At 36.1% G+C, this 20,861-nt stretch overlaps 1 protein-coding gene across 1 annotated transcript in view; it reads left to right on the top strand.

Annotated features, from left to right (window-relative positions):
* LOC143256263 (serine/threonine-protein kinase unc-51-like) overlaps window positions 1-20,861 on the top strand; it is a 145,655-nt gene that overhangs the window by 8,778 nt on the left and 116,016 nt on the right. Inside the window, exons 2-3 of the mRNA XM_076513239.1 lie at window positions 9,357-9,449; window positions 15,785-15,835. Coding sequence (XP_076369354.1) covers window positions 9,357-9,449; window positions 15,785-15,835 — 144 coding nt within the window. The remainder of the gene's footprint in view (window positions 1-9,356; window positions 9,450-15,784; window positions 15,836-20,861) is intronic.

The raw sequence follows: 20,861 nt of genomic DNA, 5'->3' as shown, positions 1-20,861 counted from the left end.
ACTAAAAAGGTACGTACGCCCCCCCCCTCGCTAGTACAGCGGTATGTCTCCGGATTTACAACGCTACAATCATGGGTTCGATTCACCTAGGTTGGCTCAGCAGATAGCCCAAGGTGGCTTTGCTATGAGGAAACACACACCAACTAAAAGGTTTGAACGTTAAGATCTTGTATTCTGTTTACTTTTTTTTAAAACAAATAATAAATAACGGAATGTTATAATAAAGTGTATACTGTTGTTGTTTTCATCTTTAGGATTGAACTCTCTCTTTCTGTGTGTGTGTGTGTAAAACAAAGTACACTGAAATTTAATACGAAGCTGTGATAAATTAACAAGGCTTCTCTCAGTCTAATCGTTTAGACAATGTGAATTGGGTTACTAGAATTACTTGTATTTTCCTTTTTTTTTATCGGACAATCCAAAAGAATCCACGCAACAACAGTCTACTAGCACACTATATATATAGGGATAATACAGACAGCCATATTAAAGCAATACAAAAGTCGCCCGGATTTTCTCATCTACTTGTCATCAGAAGCCAGTTATGAAAAGCGACATGGTATCCGGTGTATATGCCGCTTTTCAGATATCCAGAGCATCCCAAAGTCAAAAACCGGGAAATAGCAAAAATCAAGATTCATTAATTTCATTTGTCATTTCTTGAACAGATCTAGTTCTATCATTTAATAAAGTAAAACAGTCTGTAACTACCTATTTTATTATTATATGTGAAACTTACAAAGTTTTATATTATACTCTGTAACCTAGCAACCCACGTACGCCATCTTGTAAAAAAAAAATGAAACAATTACAAGGAAAAAGTTATTGTAAATAAGAAAGCGATATAGGTCTGGCTACTGAACTTGAATAAATAAAAGGAACCACGCAAGGGTGGGAAGTGGATGTATCACGTGATTGGCTAATGATCACAGAGCAGACTAAACTGTCTGGAACTTACATGAATAATATTCCGACATTATTGGCTTCCACATTGACCTAACACACACAATCAGAATTTCCACCAATCATAAAATGTTGCTCTATTTTAATAGTCTTAAGAAGTATTCTAAAGTTAATTAAATGAAAAGTATAGTAATTAAAGAGTCTATTTAGATATCAAGTTTTTAATAAAGTGGGTAGGTCACTAATGCAGCGATTTTGTTCTTTATCTAAAGTCGAAACAGTTTATCATGCGATGTAATCATTAGCTGAGTGTGTTTGTCTTGTATCAGAGCCACGTCGGTCTATCTGCTGTGCTCATCGAAGTAACTCGAATCCCTGATTTTAGCGTTGTAAATTCGTAGACTTATCATTCTCCCGGGTGGGGGTACGTATTAACTGATCAAGTGATATGGCTACTCCCATCTCTGTCTTGTTTGGGTCCCTTTGTCATGTTCGGTAGCCAATCATACATAACTTTTTCGTTCAGCGAGATATTTCTTTCCCTATACAACATTATTTCCACTGGTACAGGTTTTTTTGTGGTAGTGTGTTCACAGTGTAAGGTACCAGTCAGTAAACTCGGTACTTTTCTATCATGCCTGGATTTCTCAATAAATAACAGGTCTGCAATTTTTTGTTTGTTTTGGAATTTCGCACAAAGCTACTCGAAGGCTATCTGTGCTAGCCGTCCCTAATTTAGCAGTGTAAGACTAGAGGGAAGGCAGCTAGTCATCACCACCCACCGCCAACTCTTGGGCTACTCTTTTACCAACGAATAGTGGGATTGACCGTCACATTATAATGCCCCCACGGCTGGGAGGGCGAGCATGTTTGGCGCGAACCCGCGACCCTCAGATTACGAAGCGCATGCCTTAACGCGCTAGGCCATGCCGGGCCCAGGTCTGCAATGGTTTTATCGTCTTTAAATTTTAACATATTCTTTACAAATTCTTGTATGGTCTATTCGAAAATGACATCCGTTTTTCTTCATTACTTGGAAATTTTTACAAAACGTCATACGTATTTGTACACAAGTGAATCATTTTTTGTTTAAATGGGGCACATTTTGTTATGCTTAAAATGCTGACAACCATTGGCTATAGATTTCTCTAAGCCAATCACGATGCGAGTTTTATCGATCGATCTAGAACACGCGAAAACCACATCACTAGTATATAAACGGTTAACATGGCCCCATGTTTCATTTCTGGATAGTATTTGTTCGTACGTGCTCCTTGGTATTATTTCTTTAATGTTATTTATTCGTCGCTATGGCAACAAGAGGTTTTATAAATGCCCCATATTATAATAATTTTTTTATATAATTTGAACTAAGTAAGAGACTGACCTTATTTACCATTGAAAATTAATTGATTGTTGGATTCGTATGTAACAACCCCTTCTGGCGCAAAATAATTCATACATTGAGATCGAGACTTCAGTATATGGATATATTTTCAACTGAATGGAAGTAAATAACAATGAAATATGAATCACCTTAGTGAAACCATTATTATGTCGTATCCCATCTGGTCTGTTGATCCCTGGTTTTAGGGAAGAGACCTTAGTGACACTAAATGGAGTAGATATAGCACAGTTTACATTGTTTTATCTTTTATTTTACTCGTATGTTCTTATACTTACTGGCAGGCTCGGCATGGCCAGGTGGTTAAGATATTTTATAAGAATAGTTATATTTCACTTATTGTTGACATTTTCGTGTGTCACGTGTTTTTCTACAACACAAACACGAGCATTGTTAATTTCTCTAGTTCATTTTTACAGAAACGTTACGACAAAGACCTAGGTTTTAGTAAAAGATTATAGGAAACGACCTTTCAGTTACAAATAGTTGTAAAGAAACGTTTCGTTTTAACCGACAGTTTCGTCTTTGGTTGGTACATACAATCTGTAAATACCTCTAGAATGTACTACAAATTTTGAAGGACAACAGAAATCTAGATTTTGATAAGTGTTGTAATATTGTTGTAAGGACAACATAAGATAATTTTACAGTAATGTAAAAAGTGTGACTTTTTATATAAGTGTACCCTCGTTTGACGTATTCCATTTCTCATATTTTTATTGTTCTATATCTAGGTTCAGTTAGCATCACAAAATAGCTAATACTGAAGTTATAAAAACCTTTTGAGACAGTGTAAATACTCATATTTCGCAATGATTTGCGTTTATCTTTAGTAAACTACCAGTCTTACATAAAGTAAAAGTGATTATGCCATATTTTATTTTTCAATTACGTTAAAAGAAGCACAAATAAACGTATGTTAGTTTATGAGAACGCGTGATAAATAGGATATAAAATATTGTATGTGATTGGTTGATTTACGAAATATGGCACGAGAGAAATAGTACTGATTGGTTGGTTTATTACAAGTGATAACTAAACATGGCACGTACATTATTCTAGAAATACGTCAACACAAATTAGTATGGAGCTAAATTACATATTTGTTTACCATATTTTTAGACTTCTTATTTTTTAAGTGTTTTGACCGTCTGGTTTCTTCAGTATTTTTGTCTGTCATTACTATACCTTACGAACGTGTGAAGGCTTAACGGACAATCTCAATGTTCTTTATTTTTGACACGAAGTTTTATTTTTCCTCAAACTTTTCGAAAAGAAAAGTAATTCTGATGCAAGACTTTTACGTTTTCTTCTAGTGTTTAATACTATCACTTGGTCATTGATTGTTCATCTGTTTCTTTGTCTAATTACAATAACAGCTTTAGGAGATTTGTGGTTTTACGATGGAGTATTGTTTTATAATGGCCCATGGCCTACAGTAGTTTCATTGTGATTTTTGTAAGGTTGAAACGCTCTTCTGTTATTTCGTACGCGACTGAAAGTAAGAATGTTTGCACATAGTTTTAATTAATATAATTACTTTTTCCATACCACATTTAATATAAGTATTCTAACAGTAATAGAATAGATGTTTAATATATAATCATTCCAACAATACTATAAGTCGTACGGTAGAACACCACGTGAATCCCGAACATTTTAACAATTGTTATTGCCAGTTGATGCTATAAGTAATCATTGGCTGTGGTTATTGAAACATAGGTGATAGATTGGGCTTGTTAGCCAAGCCTAACACAAACTGAATATTGATAGCGCTGAACTAGCTGTTTAGCAGTAACAAACTGGATGAATGAAATCATCCACTGATTTCTTTTAAATTAACACATTGTAATCTAACTCTTCTCATATACGTATGATTGAAAGTGTTTAACTTTGGAGGAAACTCTAGAGATTAAAAGTTAGTTCGTTATATCACTTTTAAATTTTGTTTGCTTGTTGTGAATGTCCAGCAAAGCTTTACAAGAGGGTTGTCTGCGCTATCCGTCCCTAATTTAGCAGTGAAAGGGAAGACAGCTAGTCATCAACACCTACCGCCGGTTCTTGGGCTACTATTTTACAAACAAATAGTGGGAGTAACCGTAACATTATAACGCCCTCATGGCTGAAAGATCGAGTATGTTTGGTGTGACGAGGAGTCGAATCCGCGATCTTCAGGTTGCGAGTCGAGCGCCCTAATCACCTAGCCATGCCGGGCGCACTTTAAATTTTATCTGTCGAGGTAACAAAAAAATATGTAAACAACTTTAATTAATCAGTGGTTCCTAAACGTATTCGTGGTGTGCCCCCTTTGTCTACAAATACCACCTCGTGGTGTGCCCCCTTTGTCTACAAATACCACCTCGTGGTGTGCCTCCTTTGTCTATAAATACAACCTCGTAGTGTGCCCCCCTTTGTCTATAAGCCACCATCCCCAACTATATATAATAAAAAGATTTAGAGAAATTGTTACAATAATAATAATAATAAAAACAGTGGGTAAAATTCTGCTGTTAGTCACCGGTACAAGTACCGAGAAATACTTTTTAATGCGGTACTAGTACCGGGACTTACTTGAACTCCCTTATCATATTTTAGGCCCGACGTGGCCAGGTGGTTAAGGCACTCGACTCGTAATCCGAGGGTCACACCAAACATGCTCGCTCTTTCAGCCGTAAGGGCCTTATAATGTTACAGTCAATTCCACTATTCGTTGGTAAAAGAGTAGCCCAAAAGTTGGCAATTGGTGGTGATGGCTAGCTACCTTCCTTCTAGTCTTACACTACTAAATTAGGGAGGGCTAGCGCAAATAGCTCTCGTGTAGCTTTGCGCGAAATTCAAAACAAAGAATTATCGTATTTCGTGTTTATATATAGATTTCTTTTCCTTTTTTACAAACATCTGTTTGTTTTGAGAATTGTATCCCTCTTAATAACGACAACGCTTTATTAAACTTTTTGTTAGTGAAATATGTGGAGAAGGGAGTTTAATTGATTACTAATTAAGTATAAAAATTATGTCGCGTGAATTGAAGCGTGTGGAACGGAAAGTGTGACGTAACACTTTCGACACGATCTCAGTTACTCCAAACGTGGTTATCGGCTGGTGATCGGGGTTCCCAAACTTGTTTTACCTGTGGAGCTTCACATCAGAAAGAAAAAAATATTCCGGGGCTTCAATAAAAAACACACTTAAAAATAGAAACAATCGGTCAAAGTTTACTTCAAGCTTTAGAATATAAATTTATTTATTAATTTTTTTCGTTAAATATTAATAACTTCTACTTGTTCAAAAAATGTCTTGCAAAATTTGTATCGGTAAAAGTACTGTGTACTTGTTTATTCATTAATGGCTCAAATGGGCTTGCTTTCGTTCACAAAGTAGTTATATATTTGGAGTTATTGTTGTTACCCGTAAGCGTAAATCATCTTCAATGTTTATCCTGTTTCTAAATTTGGTGTTTGTAGTTGTATACAGAGAAAATGTTTGCTCACAAAGATATGTTGTTGGAAAACGCATCAAATTTTCAAAGCTGTGTTGTTTCAGGGTATTCCATGACCATTAAATCCAAAATTGTGTAATTTCTTCCTGATGAAATTTTATTTTTAGGGTGTAATCAGTTGAAATTTCTATAAGCTGTTCTTTGTCTTTCAAAGACAAGTCGTTAATATTTACAAAGTCCACAAAGGGATTTTGAATCCACAATAATTTTTCACAATGAGGAGGGAAGTTTTCCCTAATAGCTCTTTCTATACAAACCAGATGTGGGCTACAAAACAAATTTTTGTATCTTCACTTAAGGAAATTTCATTCGTAAGTAAAATAAACCAGTGAGATTTTCAAATCAATCAATAAGTATAGATTCACCCTAAAGTTTCAGCTTACGTTGAAGCGCTTCCATTTTACTCTGAGCTTTGAAGTACGTTACCCTGCATTGTAACATTCACTTCATTTAGATAGGTTATTACGTCAGAAAGGTAAGCCACTTTCTGTATCCAGTATTTGTCCCCTAATTTGTATACAAGTTCAAATTGGCATTCGGATAAAAACAAACTTGTCTCCTCGCGCAGTTCGTAAGACCGAGCAAGCACTTTTACCCAAGAAAGCCATTGGACATCAGTTTCAAGCAGCAAATTTTTATAGAAATTTTCCGTATCCTCACAGAGTAAACCGTAGATCCTCACATTGAGTGGTCTTGATCTTATAAAATTAACTATTTTTATGACATCACCCAATATCTCTTTTAAGTCTTCTGGCATTCGTTTCATTGCAAGTGCATGACGATGAAGACAGCAGTGGATACTCTCGATATCTGGGTTTTCCTTTTTTCTGCGTGCCACTGCGCCTGAAAATTTTCCAATCATAGCTACAGCCTCATCAGTGCAAATACTTGAGCAAAGCTGTCATTGAATATCGTGTTCTTCATAAATAAATCGATCAGTTTTTAATAATTTCTTCAAGTGTTGTTTGAGTAGGCAAAGGTTTGCAAATTAACATGTCTTCTTCAAAATTAGCTTTGTGAACGTAGCGAATAAACACAAGCAACATCGCATAACCTGCGACATCTGCTGATTCATCCATCTGATGCGAAAAAGTTGGACTCGCTTTTACTCGCCTTATTAACTCAGTTGGACAATTTGCTGACATATCCTTGGTTCTTTGAGAAACCGAGTTGTCAGAAAGAGGCACAGAGTTAATGTTTTTGAGAAATTTCTCACCAATCATGCACTGTACTAAATCTTTTGCGCATGGTTTTATCAAATCTTCTGCAATTATAAGAGCTTAACCTGCTTTTGCAATACGGTAACTAACGCGATATGAAGCAGTAAGAGCGCCTTTGTTGTCCTGATGGACAAACGAACGAAATGTAGCTTTCCTTGCATGTAATTAAACACTTTCTTTGGAAATACTTGGAAGTTGGATTTTTTTTTTAATTGGGAGTGTTTGGTTTCTAGATGCAGTTTGAACTTTGCTGGATACAAACTACTGCTACTCAACAGTGTTCCACACACAACACACTAGGTCCATCTTCATTACCTGTCCATGTAAAACTATATTCAATAAAACTTTTCTTTCTTGTTTCAGTGCTTATTGCGTCATCCTGTTTTGAAGTGTTTGAACACGACGATAACACTGATGAATTCGTATTAGGCCTTGGAAGATTTTTACTCGTATCAGATTCATTACTGATATTCAGCCACTTATCCATTATAAGGGTAACGACTAATTATTAATTTGTCTAAAAACGTATTTTTACATCTTTTGGCACTTCAAAAGTATTTTCACGGACACAAAATAGCATCTTAATGAAAACTCGTTCAAGCACTTGAGTTTTATTATCGTACAACGACATGCTGACCTGAGATCAGTGTTGTCATAACGAATTCAGAAATAGAGATTTGTGGAAAAAAGAATAGGCCGCTAAATAATGTTTTTCTAAAGGAAAAGGATGACATATTATTTTAAAATTTTTAAACAGAAATTTTAAGCCAAATGTGACGTGCATCTGGATCTTGAACGAAATAAAACATGACGTCATGTGGGCGTATGACGTCATAGACCTCATTGGTACAAAGTTTGTATAATTAAACTATAATGAATCTAACTTAATCTGACAATTACCAGTCGTACGTATCATAAAAATCATTATACTTTATATAAATATACTTTAAAATTGAACAATTGATAGTGCATCTAATTTTATTATAATGTTTCAAATTTGGACAAGTTTCAGATGACGTCATGTTTCATTTCATAAGAGATTTAGCCGCTATTCCTGATCTGTCTTTTAAAAGACAGCATCACACAACCCAGGCTTGACTGATGGTTTGTACGAAAATATTAAAAGGCCCAAAACGCGATAAACGTGTCATTTTAAAGATGTATTTTACTTTTTTGTACAGCGTATCCTGATTCAATTTTATAGTTTTAGAAAAAATATTAACATTCTAAAATTACCTCGCGGAGCCCCAGATAATTTCCAAGGTCTTCGCGGAGCATAGTTTGAAAAACCATGAACTAATTAATCACAGACTGTTCCAGTCTGTTATGTTCTTCTGTCGTATATTTCACCAACAAGGGAAATTTCATTTTTCAGAGATATTAAAGTGTGATGTTTTTTTAAAGAATTATCATAAATTCATTTATTTTGATCAAATCGGGTAAGATGTGGTAAAAATGATTTTCTTTCTGTAAATTGTACGAAAAATTAAATTTATTTCCGGGGTTCCAGCGATTCCAGTTCGCTGACTCAGGGGTTGCGATTAGTACTCTGGATAGCAGTATTTTTTCTGGCTCTTTAAACAGTTTAATCTTTAAAAAGTATGATTTCAAGTCACTGCCATAAAGAATCTATTAAAAATGAAAACCGTCTTCAACTTTCTGTAACATTGTAAGGAGGAAGCCACAAAGTAAGGTATTCTAAAAGAACACCAGCCACTTTCGTGTTGGTTTATCTCGGCAGGAAAGGTAAACGTACATCACCGCAGCTACTACGTACGTTGTATGCCTCGTGCTTTGTTTTACGTCACATGAAAGCCTACTTTGTAATGGATGTTTTCGCATGCTCGGCACACATCTACGAGTGCAATCAGTTAATTATCAGTATACACAAAATGAAGTAAGATTAGCAGCGCGGTTCGTTATCAACCAAAACAGATAACGGTTATATGAATCCATAATAATGAATTATTTTGTACAAGGTTCCTCACTTAATTGGTGTGCGACTTAATATATTGAATCACCACGATTGCTGGACTTAAGTGCTCGTTGTACATTTGTGATTGGTAGACTTAGTCTTAGAGGGAAAACAGCAAAATAACGTTTTTAATTAAATAAAGGTTTACCAGTGGTTTCAGTGTTTCATGTTTGTTTATTTTTATAACCCTTATGTTGTTGGTATACGGAGGTCAAACTATGGCACCTTTGAATTTCAACTTTATAAGAATTAAACAAGATTATACATGTCTATTAAAACATTACTTGTATGATTTAGAATATTATCGTATTTAAAAGTTTGGTTCATGTGAGTAATCACGGTTTTCCTTTTCAGAAACATGATTTGACAGTGGCAATAAAAAGTATAACGAAGAAAAATTTGGCAAAATCTCAGAATCTTCTGGCGAAAGAAATCAAAATACTGAAGGTTTGTATGTCCATCACTTAAATCTTGGTGTGACGTCACCCCAACTTGTGTTTCGTGTGTTAGGTATATATATATATATATCATGTGATTGGTCATTCATATATTACCGTCATCGCATTTCCTTTTATAGAAACAAGAACATCCATTTACATTGTCAATGAAAACGAAAAGTCATTCTAACCACAAGGAGGTCTAGCGTGGCAAGTGTTCCACTGTGTACCGAAGGGTCTCAGGTTTGCGTCTCGCTCTCCACAATCGCGCCTTGCACTTTGATGCCGAGTGTGGTACAAGAGAAAATTAAATCCCGTAATGGGCAAACGCTTTCAGCCAGCGTGCGTCTAAATGCCTCGGGCATTAGTCACAATTTCAAACGATTATATTACATATATAAACCTCGTGGCTTTGCGCAGATATCGGAAACTAATGGTTATTGACCACTAAAGTTTATGTATATTTTGTGACCAGTCGTTTGTCTTATTAGAATCGGTACAGATTAAGTTTTCGGATCCCTTGCCCACGTCTCGAAAATATATCAATTATTGTACCATTTGATTTTATTTATTTGTCATTGAGATTGTTAGAAAGTATTAGTTTTGTTGTTGTTTAAGTAGTTATTTTTAATTCCTGGGAAAATATTTAATAGTAATATATATGGGTCATTCTGTGCCAACTCACCTAAGACTTCTCAGTTCAAGGGCCTGCCATGGCCTGGGAGTTATGGCACTCGACTCGTAATCTGAGGGTCTTGGGCTCGAATCCCCGTCAAACCAAACATGCTCACCCTTTCAACCGTGGGTGCGTTATAACGATACTGTCAACCCCACTATTTGTTGGTAAAAGAGTAGCCCAAGAGTTGTCGGTGGATGGTGATGACTAGCTGCCTTCCCTCTAGTTTTTCTCTGTTAAATTAGGGACGGCTAGTGCAGATAGCCCTCATGTAGCTTTGCGCGAAATTCAAAAACCAAACCTTTTCAATTAATAAAAACATATAGCAGCTACTGGGTGGGGGTCACAAGTTCTCCACATATGAGCTGATCACTCTGTCAACATGTTTTCTTAATCTGCATAAAAAAATCTCTCACCCAAATAGTTGGTTTCTTAACTTTAGTTGTTTTTTTTACGTTTAAAAGTTAATTGTTATAACAACGGCTTGTTTCAATATATTGTTAATGTTTAGTTCATGCACAGGAGTCCTAAAGGTTATTCCTGATAATCCAACAACGCTGGATTATCCTAAGATAAGAAGAAGAGATTAAGAGAAACGTTTTAAGATAAATATCGCTACGTAACAAGGTCCTCACAATATGAGGCAACAGTGATAAAATGTTGTTGTCAAACATGAAACTGTTTGTAAACAGCCGAGATCGGGTGATTCGCGCTCAGCCAGTGTTTCGCAAGGTCAACCAGCTGTGGTGAACTCTTTCTTTGAAAGGGAGTGAAAGGGCTGCTCTTGGCAGTCGGAGAAAGTGGGTCATGGTAAATGTAACTAATTTAGTGAACCATGTTAACCGTGAACCACGAGGTTAAATGATGAAATGTTCCATTAATATCAGAAGCATGCGACAAGGCTTCCTTGAAATGGTCGAACAGCTGCGTTTCGTGTGCGTAAATTAATATAGAAAAACATCGACAACTTATCGTATGACTTTGGGGACTGAAGTAGTCATGGAAACTGTCATAGGAATGTAAATTAAGTTTGTGCTTTGAATATTATAAATAAAGAATATAACATATTTTTCACATTAAATTATACGACAAGATTCACTGAATCAGCCACTAGAAGGTTCTGTACTTAAATAAAATAAAACTAATTATAAAAACTTTATAACATCAGTCGTGTTACCAGTTGTTGCCCTGTCTAAAAGAACGTAAAGTGTCTCCCTCTATTTTCCTCTGCGTTGTCTTACATTCTTACAAAAAAAATTCCACCTTAGAGCTAAGATGTCTTGCCGTTAAGCTAAAAAAACCAGCTCTAGACCAAAAGATTAGATCACTGTCAATACACCTTTAGTTGTGAATAATGAGTAGAGTATGAACTTTAGATCATAAATATGACGAAAATATATGTTAGAACAAGAGAAGCTCTAATAAGGTTTGCACTCCAAGATGATGTATATACTGAATAATTAATCTTTGTTCCTATTAACCTCGACACAATTTGTTGGTCTAACATATTTATTAAAATACTTCTACCATCTGTTTACTTATTTTTACATTTTTTTGTGCTTTCCTGGTGACGAGAAACCAATACGAGCTGTCTTGAATACATTTTTCTTCTGCATTGCTTTAACATTGTTTCTAACCTAACTATGTTGATACAACATTCCCACATTATAGGTGTCACTCTGTTTATTGTTTTTTCTAAGATGATTCTCTACAATATGAAAGTAATGGAGTTTGATGACATGAGTTATTTTGTTTATTTTATCTATTTGGAGTGAGAACACACAAGTTGATAAAACACAAATAACAAAACTAGTATCTGTTTATTAGATGTGAAGGAAGGTATGTCAGTCTAGTACTAGTTGGAGGTAGCACCAGAAAAGTTGATAAAACACAAATAACAAAACTAGTATCTGTTTATTAGACATGAAGGAAGGTATGTCAGTCTAGTACTAGTTGGAGGTAGAACTGGAAAAGTTGATAAAACACAAATAACAAAACTAGTATCTGTTTATTAGACATGAAGGAAGGTATGTCAGTCTAGTACTAGTTGGAGGTAGCACCAGAAAAGTTGATAAAACACAAATAATAAAACCAGTATCTGTTTATTAGACATGAAGGAAGGTATGTCAGTCTAGTACTAGTTGGAGGTAGCACCAGAAAAGTTGATAAAACACAAATAATAAAACCAGTATCTGTTTATTAGACATGAAGGAAGGTATGTCAGTCTAGTACTAGTTGGAGGTAGCACCAGAAAAGTTGATAAAACACAAATAACAAAACTAGTATCTGTTTATTGGATATGAAGGAAGGTATGTCAGTCTAGTACTAGTTGGAGGTAGCACCAGAAAAGTTGATAAAACACAAATAACAAAACTAGTATCTGTTTATTAGACATGAAGGAAGGTATGTCAGTCTAGTACTAGTTGGAGGTAGCACCAGAAAAGTTGATAAAACACAAATAACAAAACCAGTATCTGTTTATTAGATGTGAAGGAAGGTATGTCAGTCTAGTACTAGTTGGAGGTAGCACCAGAAAAGTTGATAAAACACAAATAATAAAACCAGTATCTGTTTATTAGACATGAAGGAAGGTATGTCAGTCTAGTACTAGTTGGAGGTAGCACCAGAAAAGTTGATAAAACACAAATAATAAAACCAGTATCTGTTTATTAGACATGAAGGAAGGTATGTCAGTCTAGTACTAGTTGGAGGTAGCACCAGAAAAGTTGATAAAACACAAATAACAAAACTAGTATCTGTTTATTAGACATGAAGGAAGGTATGTCAGTCTAGTACTAGTTGGAGGTAGCACCAGAAAAGTTGATAAAACACAAATAACAAAACCAGTATCTGTTTATTAGATGTGAAGGAAGGTATGTCAGTCTAGTACTAGTTGGAGGTAGAACTGGAAAAGTTGATAAAACACAAATAACAAAACTAGTATCTGTTTATTAGACATGAAGGAAGGTATGTCAGTCTAGTACTAGTTGGAGGTAGCACCAGAAAAGTTGATAAAACACAAATAATAAAACCAGTATCTGTTTATTAGACATGAAGGAAGGTATGTCAGTCTAGTACTAGTTGGAGGTAGCACCAGAAAAGTTGATAAAACACAAATAATAAAACCAGTATCTGTTTATTAGACATGAAGGAAGGTATGTCAGTCTAGTACTAGTTGGAGGTAGCACCAGAAAAGTTGATAAAACACAAATAACAAAACTAGTATCTGTTTATTGGATATGAAGGAAGGTATGTCAGTCTAGTACTAGTTGGAGGTAGCACCAGAAAAGTTGATAAAACACAAATAACAAAACTAGTATCTGTTTATTAGACATGAAGGAAGGTATGTCAGTCTAGTACTAGTTGGAGGTAGCACCAGAAAAGTTGATAAAACACAAATAACAAAACCAGTATCTGTTTATTAGATGTGAAGGAAGGTATGTCAGTCTAGTACTAGTCGGAGGTAGCACCAGAAAAGTTGATAAAACACAAATAACAAAACTAGTATCTGTTTATTAGATGTGAAGGAAGGTATGTCAGTCTAGTACTAGTTGGAGGTAGCACCAGAAAAGTTGATAAAACACAAATAATAAAACCAGTATCTGTTTATTAGATGTGAAGGAAGGTATGTCAGTCTAGTACTAGTTGGAGGTAGAACTGGAAAAGTTGATAAAACACAAATAACAAAACTAGTATCTGTTTATTAGATGTGAAGGAAGGTATGTCAGTCTAGTACTAGTTGGAGGTAGCACCAGAAAAGTTGATAAAACACAAATAACAAAACTAGTATCTGTTTATTAGATGTGAAGGAAGGTATGTCAGTCTAGTACTAGTTGGAGGTAGCACCAGAAAAGTTGATAAAACACAAATAACAAAACTAGTATCTGTTTATTAGACATGAAGGAAGGTATGTCAGTCTAGTACTAGTTGGAGGTAGCACCAGAAAAGTTGATAAAACACAAATAACAAAACTAGTATCTGTTTATTAGACATGAAGGAAGGTATGTCAGTCTAGTACTAGTTGGAGGTAGCACCAGAAAAGTTGATAAAACACAAATAACAAAACTAGTATCTGTTTATTAGACATGAAGGAAGGTATGTCAGTCTAGTACTAGTTGGAGGTAGCACCAGAAAAGTTGATAAAACACAAATAACAAAACTAGTATCTGTTTATTAGACACGAAGGAAGGTATGTCAGTCTAGTACTAGTTGGAGGTAGCACCAGAAAAGTTGATAAAACACAAATAACAAAACTAGTATCTGTTTATTAGATGTGAAGGAAGGTATGTCAGTCTAGTACTAGTTGGAGGTAGCACCAGAAAAGTTGATAAAACACAAATAACAAAACTAGTATCTGTTTATTAGACATGAAGGAAGGTATGTCAGTCTAGTACTAGTTGGAGGTAGCACCAGAAAAGTTGATAAAACACAAATAATAAAACTAGTATCTGTTTATTAGACATGAAGAAAGGTCTGATCTATCTTTGTAAATTGTTGAAGTTATCGGGTTTCTTAAATTCACCCTAAATATGTAACATACAATCCATCTTTGGAAATTGTTGAAGTTATTGGGTTTGTTAAATTCACTCTACATATGTAACATACAATCTATCTTTGTTAAATTCACCCTACATATGTAACATACAATCTATCTTTGTAAATTGTTGAAGTTATTGGGTTTGTTAAATTCACCCTACATATGTAACATACAATCTATCTTTGTTAAATTCACCCTACATATGTAACATACAATTTAAAGGAGTGTATTGCTGATAAACTTGTAAATTTTGCCCTTGAACATCGATATAGAGGGAGTGGCTTTTACGCTCGTTGATTTGGAAGATGTGAAAATTATAGTATTACATCATATTTAAAGGACCTGGGACAACCTCACCTGTGAGGTTAAGGAAGTGGGTAGCAAATGTTACCAGGGCGTATATTGTTCTGAGGATAAGTCTAGTAGAGTAGGTAGCGTTGATTTCTATTTAAACTGACTAGATTAGTATACTGCGTTTAGCACAGAAACGTTTTCAGTAAATGTTATTGAATATACTATTTAATTAATTGTTTTGCTGTAAGCTGTTAAACGCATGATTATTGTAAAATATATTCGTCATTAAGCCTAATAAATAAAACAATTGTCACCATAAATGGTAACTTTAAGTAGTAAATTCTGGTTTTAAAAAGAATTATTATATGTTAAATATAATTCAATTTATTTTATGAATTACAGTCTTTTGTTTGTGAACACAGAACATATATTTTTAAGTCAAAGAAAATGAATTTTTTATTGTGGTTTTAAAAAATAATTTGATTTTATTTTAAATTATTACAACTAGAATTTCTGAGGATAGAATAGTATGTCATGTAAAGGTCACATTTTTTATTGGTTGTTTTCGCAGTAAATATCATCAGGAAAATTCCACGACATCCAGTGTATTAAAAATATCCTTCACACATCACATACTCAGCGATGCCTACCGAAATCTATTGATATTAAGCAGAAAATTTAATATTATTGAAATTATGTTGCTTATTGATATAAATTAAAACATTTTTCATTCTTGATTAATTTTATATTTCATCTACTAAACTGGGAAAGAGCTGTTTTAAAATGTTGTATTTTTTGTAGATTGATTATGATGAAACTTAGAACGATTTTCTTTCAGGAACTGGCCGAGTTACATCACGAAAATGTTGTCGCACTTTTGGAATGTAAGGTACGATTTTAAAAATCAAAAAGAAATTTAAAACTAACTTGTAAAATAGACCAATAGTTAGAGAAACACGTCATTAAGCAAGTTTGAACGAACAATGGTAATTTGTATTCCACTGATTTTTGATGACATTGTATTAAATATATTAACGTAAGTTATATGTGTATATATATTGAGTCAAAATAATCACATTAAGTATTGTGTGTTAAGGGTAGTAACTTGAAGACTATTAAATTAGTCAAATTAATGTCATTTGACGACTAAATATACGCAAACTTTAGTCATGGTTTTCAGTAAGAGTTCGATCTGTGTGAGTATTATTGAAATTTTAGGCTATTAAATTTGTAATTTCCTTAAAAGTAACGAATAAAAAAACAATTTTCTATTAAATCTAAATTTAAGATTGACAGTTACAACATCATATTTATCCCTCACTCCCAGTGCTTCACAACCGAGTACGATTGGATCGAACACTCGAATCGCAATATGAGAGTCGTGGGATTAAAACCCTTTCCGGAGGATGCTCGCCCTTTTAACGTTGAGGGCTTATAATCTATACCTTTCGCACTTTTCGCTGGTTAGCGGTTTGAGGAGTTGACTAGTTGCCTTCTCTCTATCACTACTAAATCAGGACGTCTAGCGCAGATAGCTTCCGAGAGGCTTTGCGCGAAGTTCAAGAAATAAACTAGCAAGCAACTGAGCTCGTTTTGTTTTTCAATGTTATGTGTGGACGTCAAGATTAAAACGAAAAGAATTCCAATTTCTGTCATTATTTCCTGTAGAAACGCAAGAACATTCAAGGTAAAAAAGTAAACTTAACTCAAAAAATAGTTGTTTGAAATATCAAAGCTAGTAATTATTTAGACGTAATGTTTCAGAAAGAGGTGTGCAGGACTGGCGGGCGAAACGTTAGAGGGACTTGCTGGCTCTTCAACTTCAGTGAAGAAACTTCAATCTGTTGACATATTGGATGAAACATCCACATCCCAACACAGTGAACTCCTCTTACATTCAAAGGCAATTGGGGATACACCTATTGAGGTTACACCTCATGCTACTTTGAATTCTTCACGAGGAGTCATTGTTGAGAGGGATTTGAAGAACATCCCAGAGTCAGATTCTCGCTGGTTTCTCCACCCAAGGAGTTTCTGCAGTGACAGGTATCTCTACTCACAAAGATAGAATTATGATGCCGACCAATGTTCTCATTTTAACATTTACATCATCACGTCCGCCTACACCCTTGTGCAAATTAATTGAAACAAGACGGAAAATTACGATTATTTTCACTTTTTTGCGTTTTATTTCTGAGAATCCAAAAGTTACTTACAAATTAATACACGATATGACCGCCTTTATTTTTCAGATCATTAATCCGCTTTGGCATCGAGTCCACGAGTTGACTGCAATCTTTACTAATTTTTGGATCGCGGTACCACACCTCAATTATGGTCTCTATTAGCTTATCTTTCGTAGTACATTCTTTTCCCCGAAGTCTTTCTTTACAAATCGCCCAAATATTTTCAATAGCACTTAAGTTTGGAGAGTTTCCAGGCCAGTCCAGCACCTTTATTCGCGTTGTAGTCATAAAATTCTTCACAAGTTTCGATGTGTGGTACGGAGCCAGTTATTGCTGAAAAATGGCAGATCCATCAGGAAATATCTTTTTCAATTCTGGAACGACTCTTCTCTGCAAAACTTCGATGTACTGTCGTCCCCGCATCATACCTTCTACGATATGTAAGCCCCCCGATGCCATAGTAGCTGAAAAAGCCCCAAAATATCTTCTTCAAGGGACGTTTTACGAACTGGTTTATGTGAGATTCTCGAAGTTTCTCACCTGGAGATCTGCGAACATGCAGACTTCTTTGACCCTGTACGAAGAAATGAGTCTCGTCATTGAATAACACCTTCCTCCATTGTTCTTGCGTCCAGTTCTTGTATTTCAGACCCCATTTATACCGTTTTTTCTTCATTGAATTCACATCCTCAGTCACTGGAATCCTCTTCCAACAACAAAGACCTGCCCAGTCGACCCAGGGCAGGATCCATGGAGGTCGATATACCTCCCTTGAATAAAGACAATAAAGAAAAAAAAAGACGTGGTCGTAATTAGAAGGGTTCTTCACCCAGTTCGCATACACATAAATAAAAATGGCCACCTTGATACAATGGAACTGTCGAGGCTTATGTTCTAATCTGGATGACATCTAAACACTGATTGCTTCCTACTATCCTGAATGTCTTTCCTTACAGGAAACATTTCTGAAAATTGCCGATACAGCCACCTTTCGGCGGTATTCTTTGTACAGAAATGACAGGCTGTGTAATGGATGAGTGCATGGAGGGGGTGGCATTGTTGTTTGAGCAGCATATGTCTAACCTGTCTTTGCCACACGATGCACCCTTGTAGGTTGTAGCCATCCGTGTTTTCTTGGGTCATACCATCATTGTTTGTTCTCTACCTGTCGCCTGGAGAGACATATCAATCAGACCTTGATGCTCTCGTTGAACAGTAATCATCTCCCTTTTTAATCCTGGGGGAATTTAATAGACATAATCCCCTCTGGGGAAGTGCTGATATTAATGTGAGGGTTCGCTGGGTAGAACGTATGCTCTCTGATCACAACCTTTCTCTTCTCAGTAATGGTTCTTTTCACACACCTATTCAGTCCTTTACTGCTATTGATTTCTCAATTTGCTCCCCTTCATTATTCTCTCACTGTTCATGGAGGGTTGACAATAATCCACGAGGCAGTGATCATTTTCCTATAATTTTGAAAGAGACGAGCCGTGGTCGATGTCACTCGACCCGCGTGCCCTAATGGAAGCTGGATCAAGCATACTGGCCTTCTTTCACTGCTTTTGTAGAACTTGATCCTGTCATTGTCTGTAAGCCATCAATAGACCACTGTGTGGCAGCGGTAACTGACTGTATTATACAAGCAGCTGCTCAATGTATTCATAAAACCTTGACACGTTTTTCACGATACCTCGTCCATGGTGGAATCCTGCCTGCCATATGGCACAGAAGGCTCAAAAATGGGCCTGGGATACTTTTCGTAAGTATCCCACACTCTCGCACCACATCGCTTTCCAACAGGCCCGTGCACGTTCTTTGCCGGTAAGTCGTCAAAGCCAGAAGAAATCTTGGATTAAGTTTACAACCAGCATATTTTCTAGTACCAGTTCCAAAGTCACATGGGACAAGATTCAAAAGGTCAGTGGAAATATAATTCTGTCCCCCCTTTGGTCTTGCTCAGATGGCCAAGAAGTAGCTGATACTCTAGGTGAAAGCTATTGTTGGGTATTTAGCACTTCTTCTTCTTCCTCAACCTTCTTAGTCACCAAAACTCGAACAGAGAGATCACCTCTTTCCTTTCGAGCTGACTATCTCTCTGACTATAATCGTCCCTTTACACTGGTGGAACACAAAGTGGCCCTTCATTGGTCAGGCAGTACATCAGTCGGACCTGATGATGAACACTATAAAATACTGCACCATTTATCTCTTGCTTCTCTTCTGATTGTTTTTAACTGGATCTTGCAGGAGAATATCTTTCCTGATGCCTGGCGCCAGGCTATTGTCCTAACTTTCTCTAAGCCTGGGAAGTATCCCAAAATTCCTTCAAACTACTTTCCTGTTGCTTCGACGAGCTGTCTCTGTAAGAACTTAGAGAGGATGGTTAATGCTCATCATGTTTTGTTCCTCGAATCAACCAACCTCCTCTCGCTCACCCAGTGTGGGTTGCGACGACAGCGCTTCAACATGGACCACCTGAATCGACTTGAAACATCAATCAGAGGAGCCTTTCTCAAACGACAACATCTTGTCTCAATATTCTTTGACATTGAGAAGGATTATGACATAACATGGAGGTGTGGTATTTTGCGAGACCTCCATATATACGGTTTACGTGGCCATTTGCCCATTTTTATTAAACATTTTTTAATGGAAGGAAGATTCCGAATTTGTGTGGGTTCGACACTTTCCTGTTTTTTTCTACAGGAATTTGGAGTCTTTCAGGGCTGTATTCTGAGTGTCACACTTTTCAGTATGAAAATTAATGCCATCACTGAACAATTCTCTCTCACTGTTGTAAAAGAGCTCTATGTCGACAACTTTCCTGTCAGTCGTCGAACATGAGGTATATTGAGTGGCAGCTACAGAATGCCATCAATTGTTTACTGAAGTGAACCACAGCACATAGCTTTACCTTCTCTCTCTCTCTCTAACCATTTTCATGCACTTTTGCCATCAACAGGGTTTTTACCCTGATCCTGATTGGTGAAGTTGTACTGCCTGTGGTCTCTGAGACTAAGTTTTTGGGGTTTATCTTTGACTGTAAGCTAATCTTTATATGCCACACATCAAGCAGTTACGGGTCAAATGTACAAGAGCACTGAAGATCTTCTGTGTCCTCTCTTCCACTACCTTGGGAGCAGATCGATGTTCTATGTTAAAGATATATCGTGCTCTTATTCGAACGAAACTCGACTGGTTCACTGGTCTATGGCTCTACCATACTATCGGCTTTAAAGATGCTGGACCCCATTCATCATCAAAGACTTTTAGCTCTGCACTTCCCCAGTTCAGAACTTATACATAGTCTCATGAACCTTCTTTGCATCTCTGCCGTTTGCAACTGTCTTTACTATATGCTTTGATACTTCGTTCCTCACTAAAGCATCCCTCCTGGGGTTGTATTTTCCTTCCTCGGTGGGCCATTCTTTTTCAGACAAGATGATCTGCCATTGCTCCTTTTGACCTTTGTATCCAGGCGCAGTTGGATGAATTGGGTCTGTTATTGGATAATGTTGCTGTAACCACTGGTCAGCCCATCCCACCGAGGCTTATTACAGTCCCCCAAATGTGAGCTATCTTTACGTCATCTGAGTAAAGCAGACACCCCTCATTGGAAATACTGTCTGCTATTTGCTGAACATCTTTCGAACCATCCTTCCATTCCTATTTATACAGATGGTTCGAAATCAGGTGACTGTGTGGGCTCTGCCATGGTTTGTTGTG

Source organism: Tachypleus tridentatus, chromosome 7 (assembly GCF_004210375.1).
Source record: "Tachypleus tridentatus isolate NWPU-2018 chromosome 7, ASM421037v1, whole genome shotgun sequence".
Taxonomy (NCBI): domain Eukaryota; kingdom Metazoa; phylum Arthropoda; class Merostomata; order Xiphosura; family Limulidae; genus Tachypleus; species Tachypleus tridentatus.
This window is presented reverse-complemented; position numbering and strand designations above follow the sequence as displayed.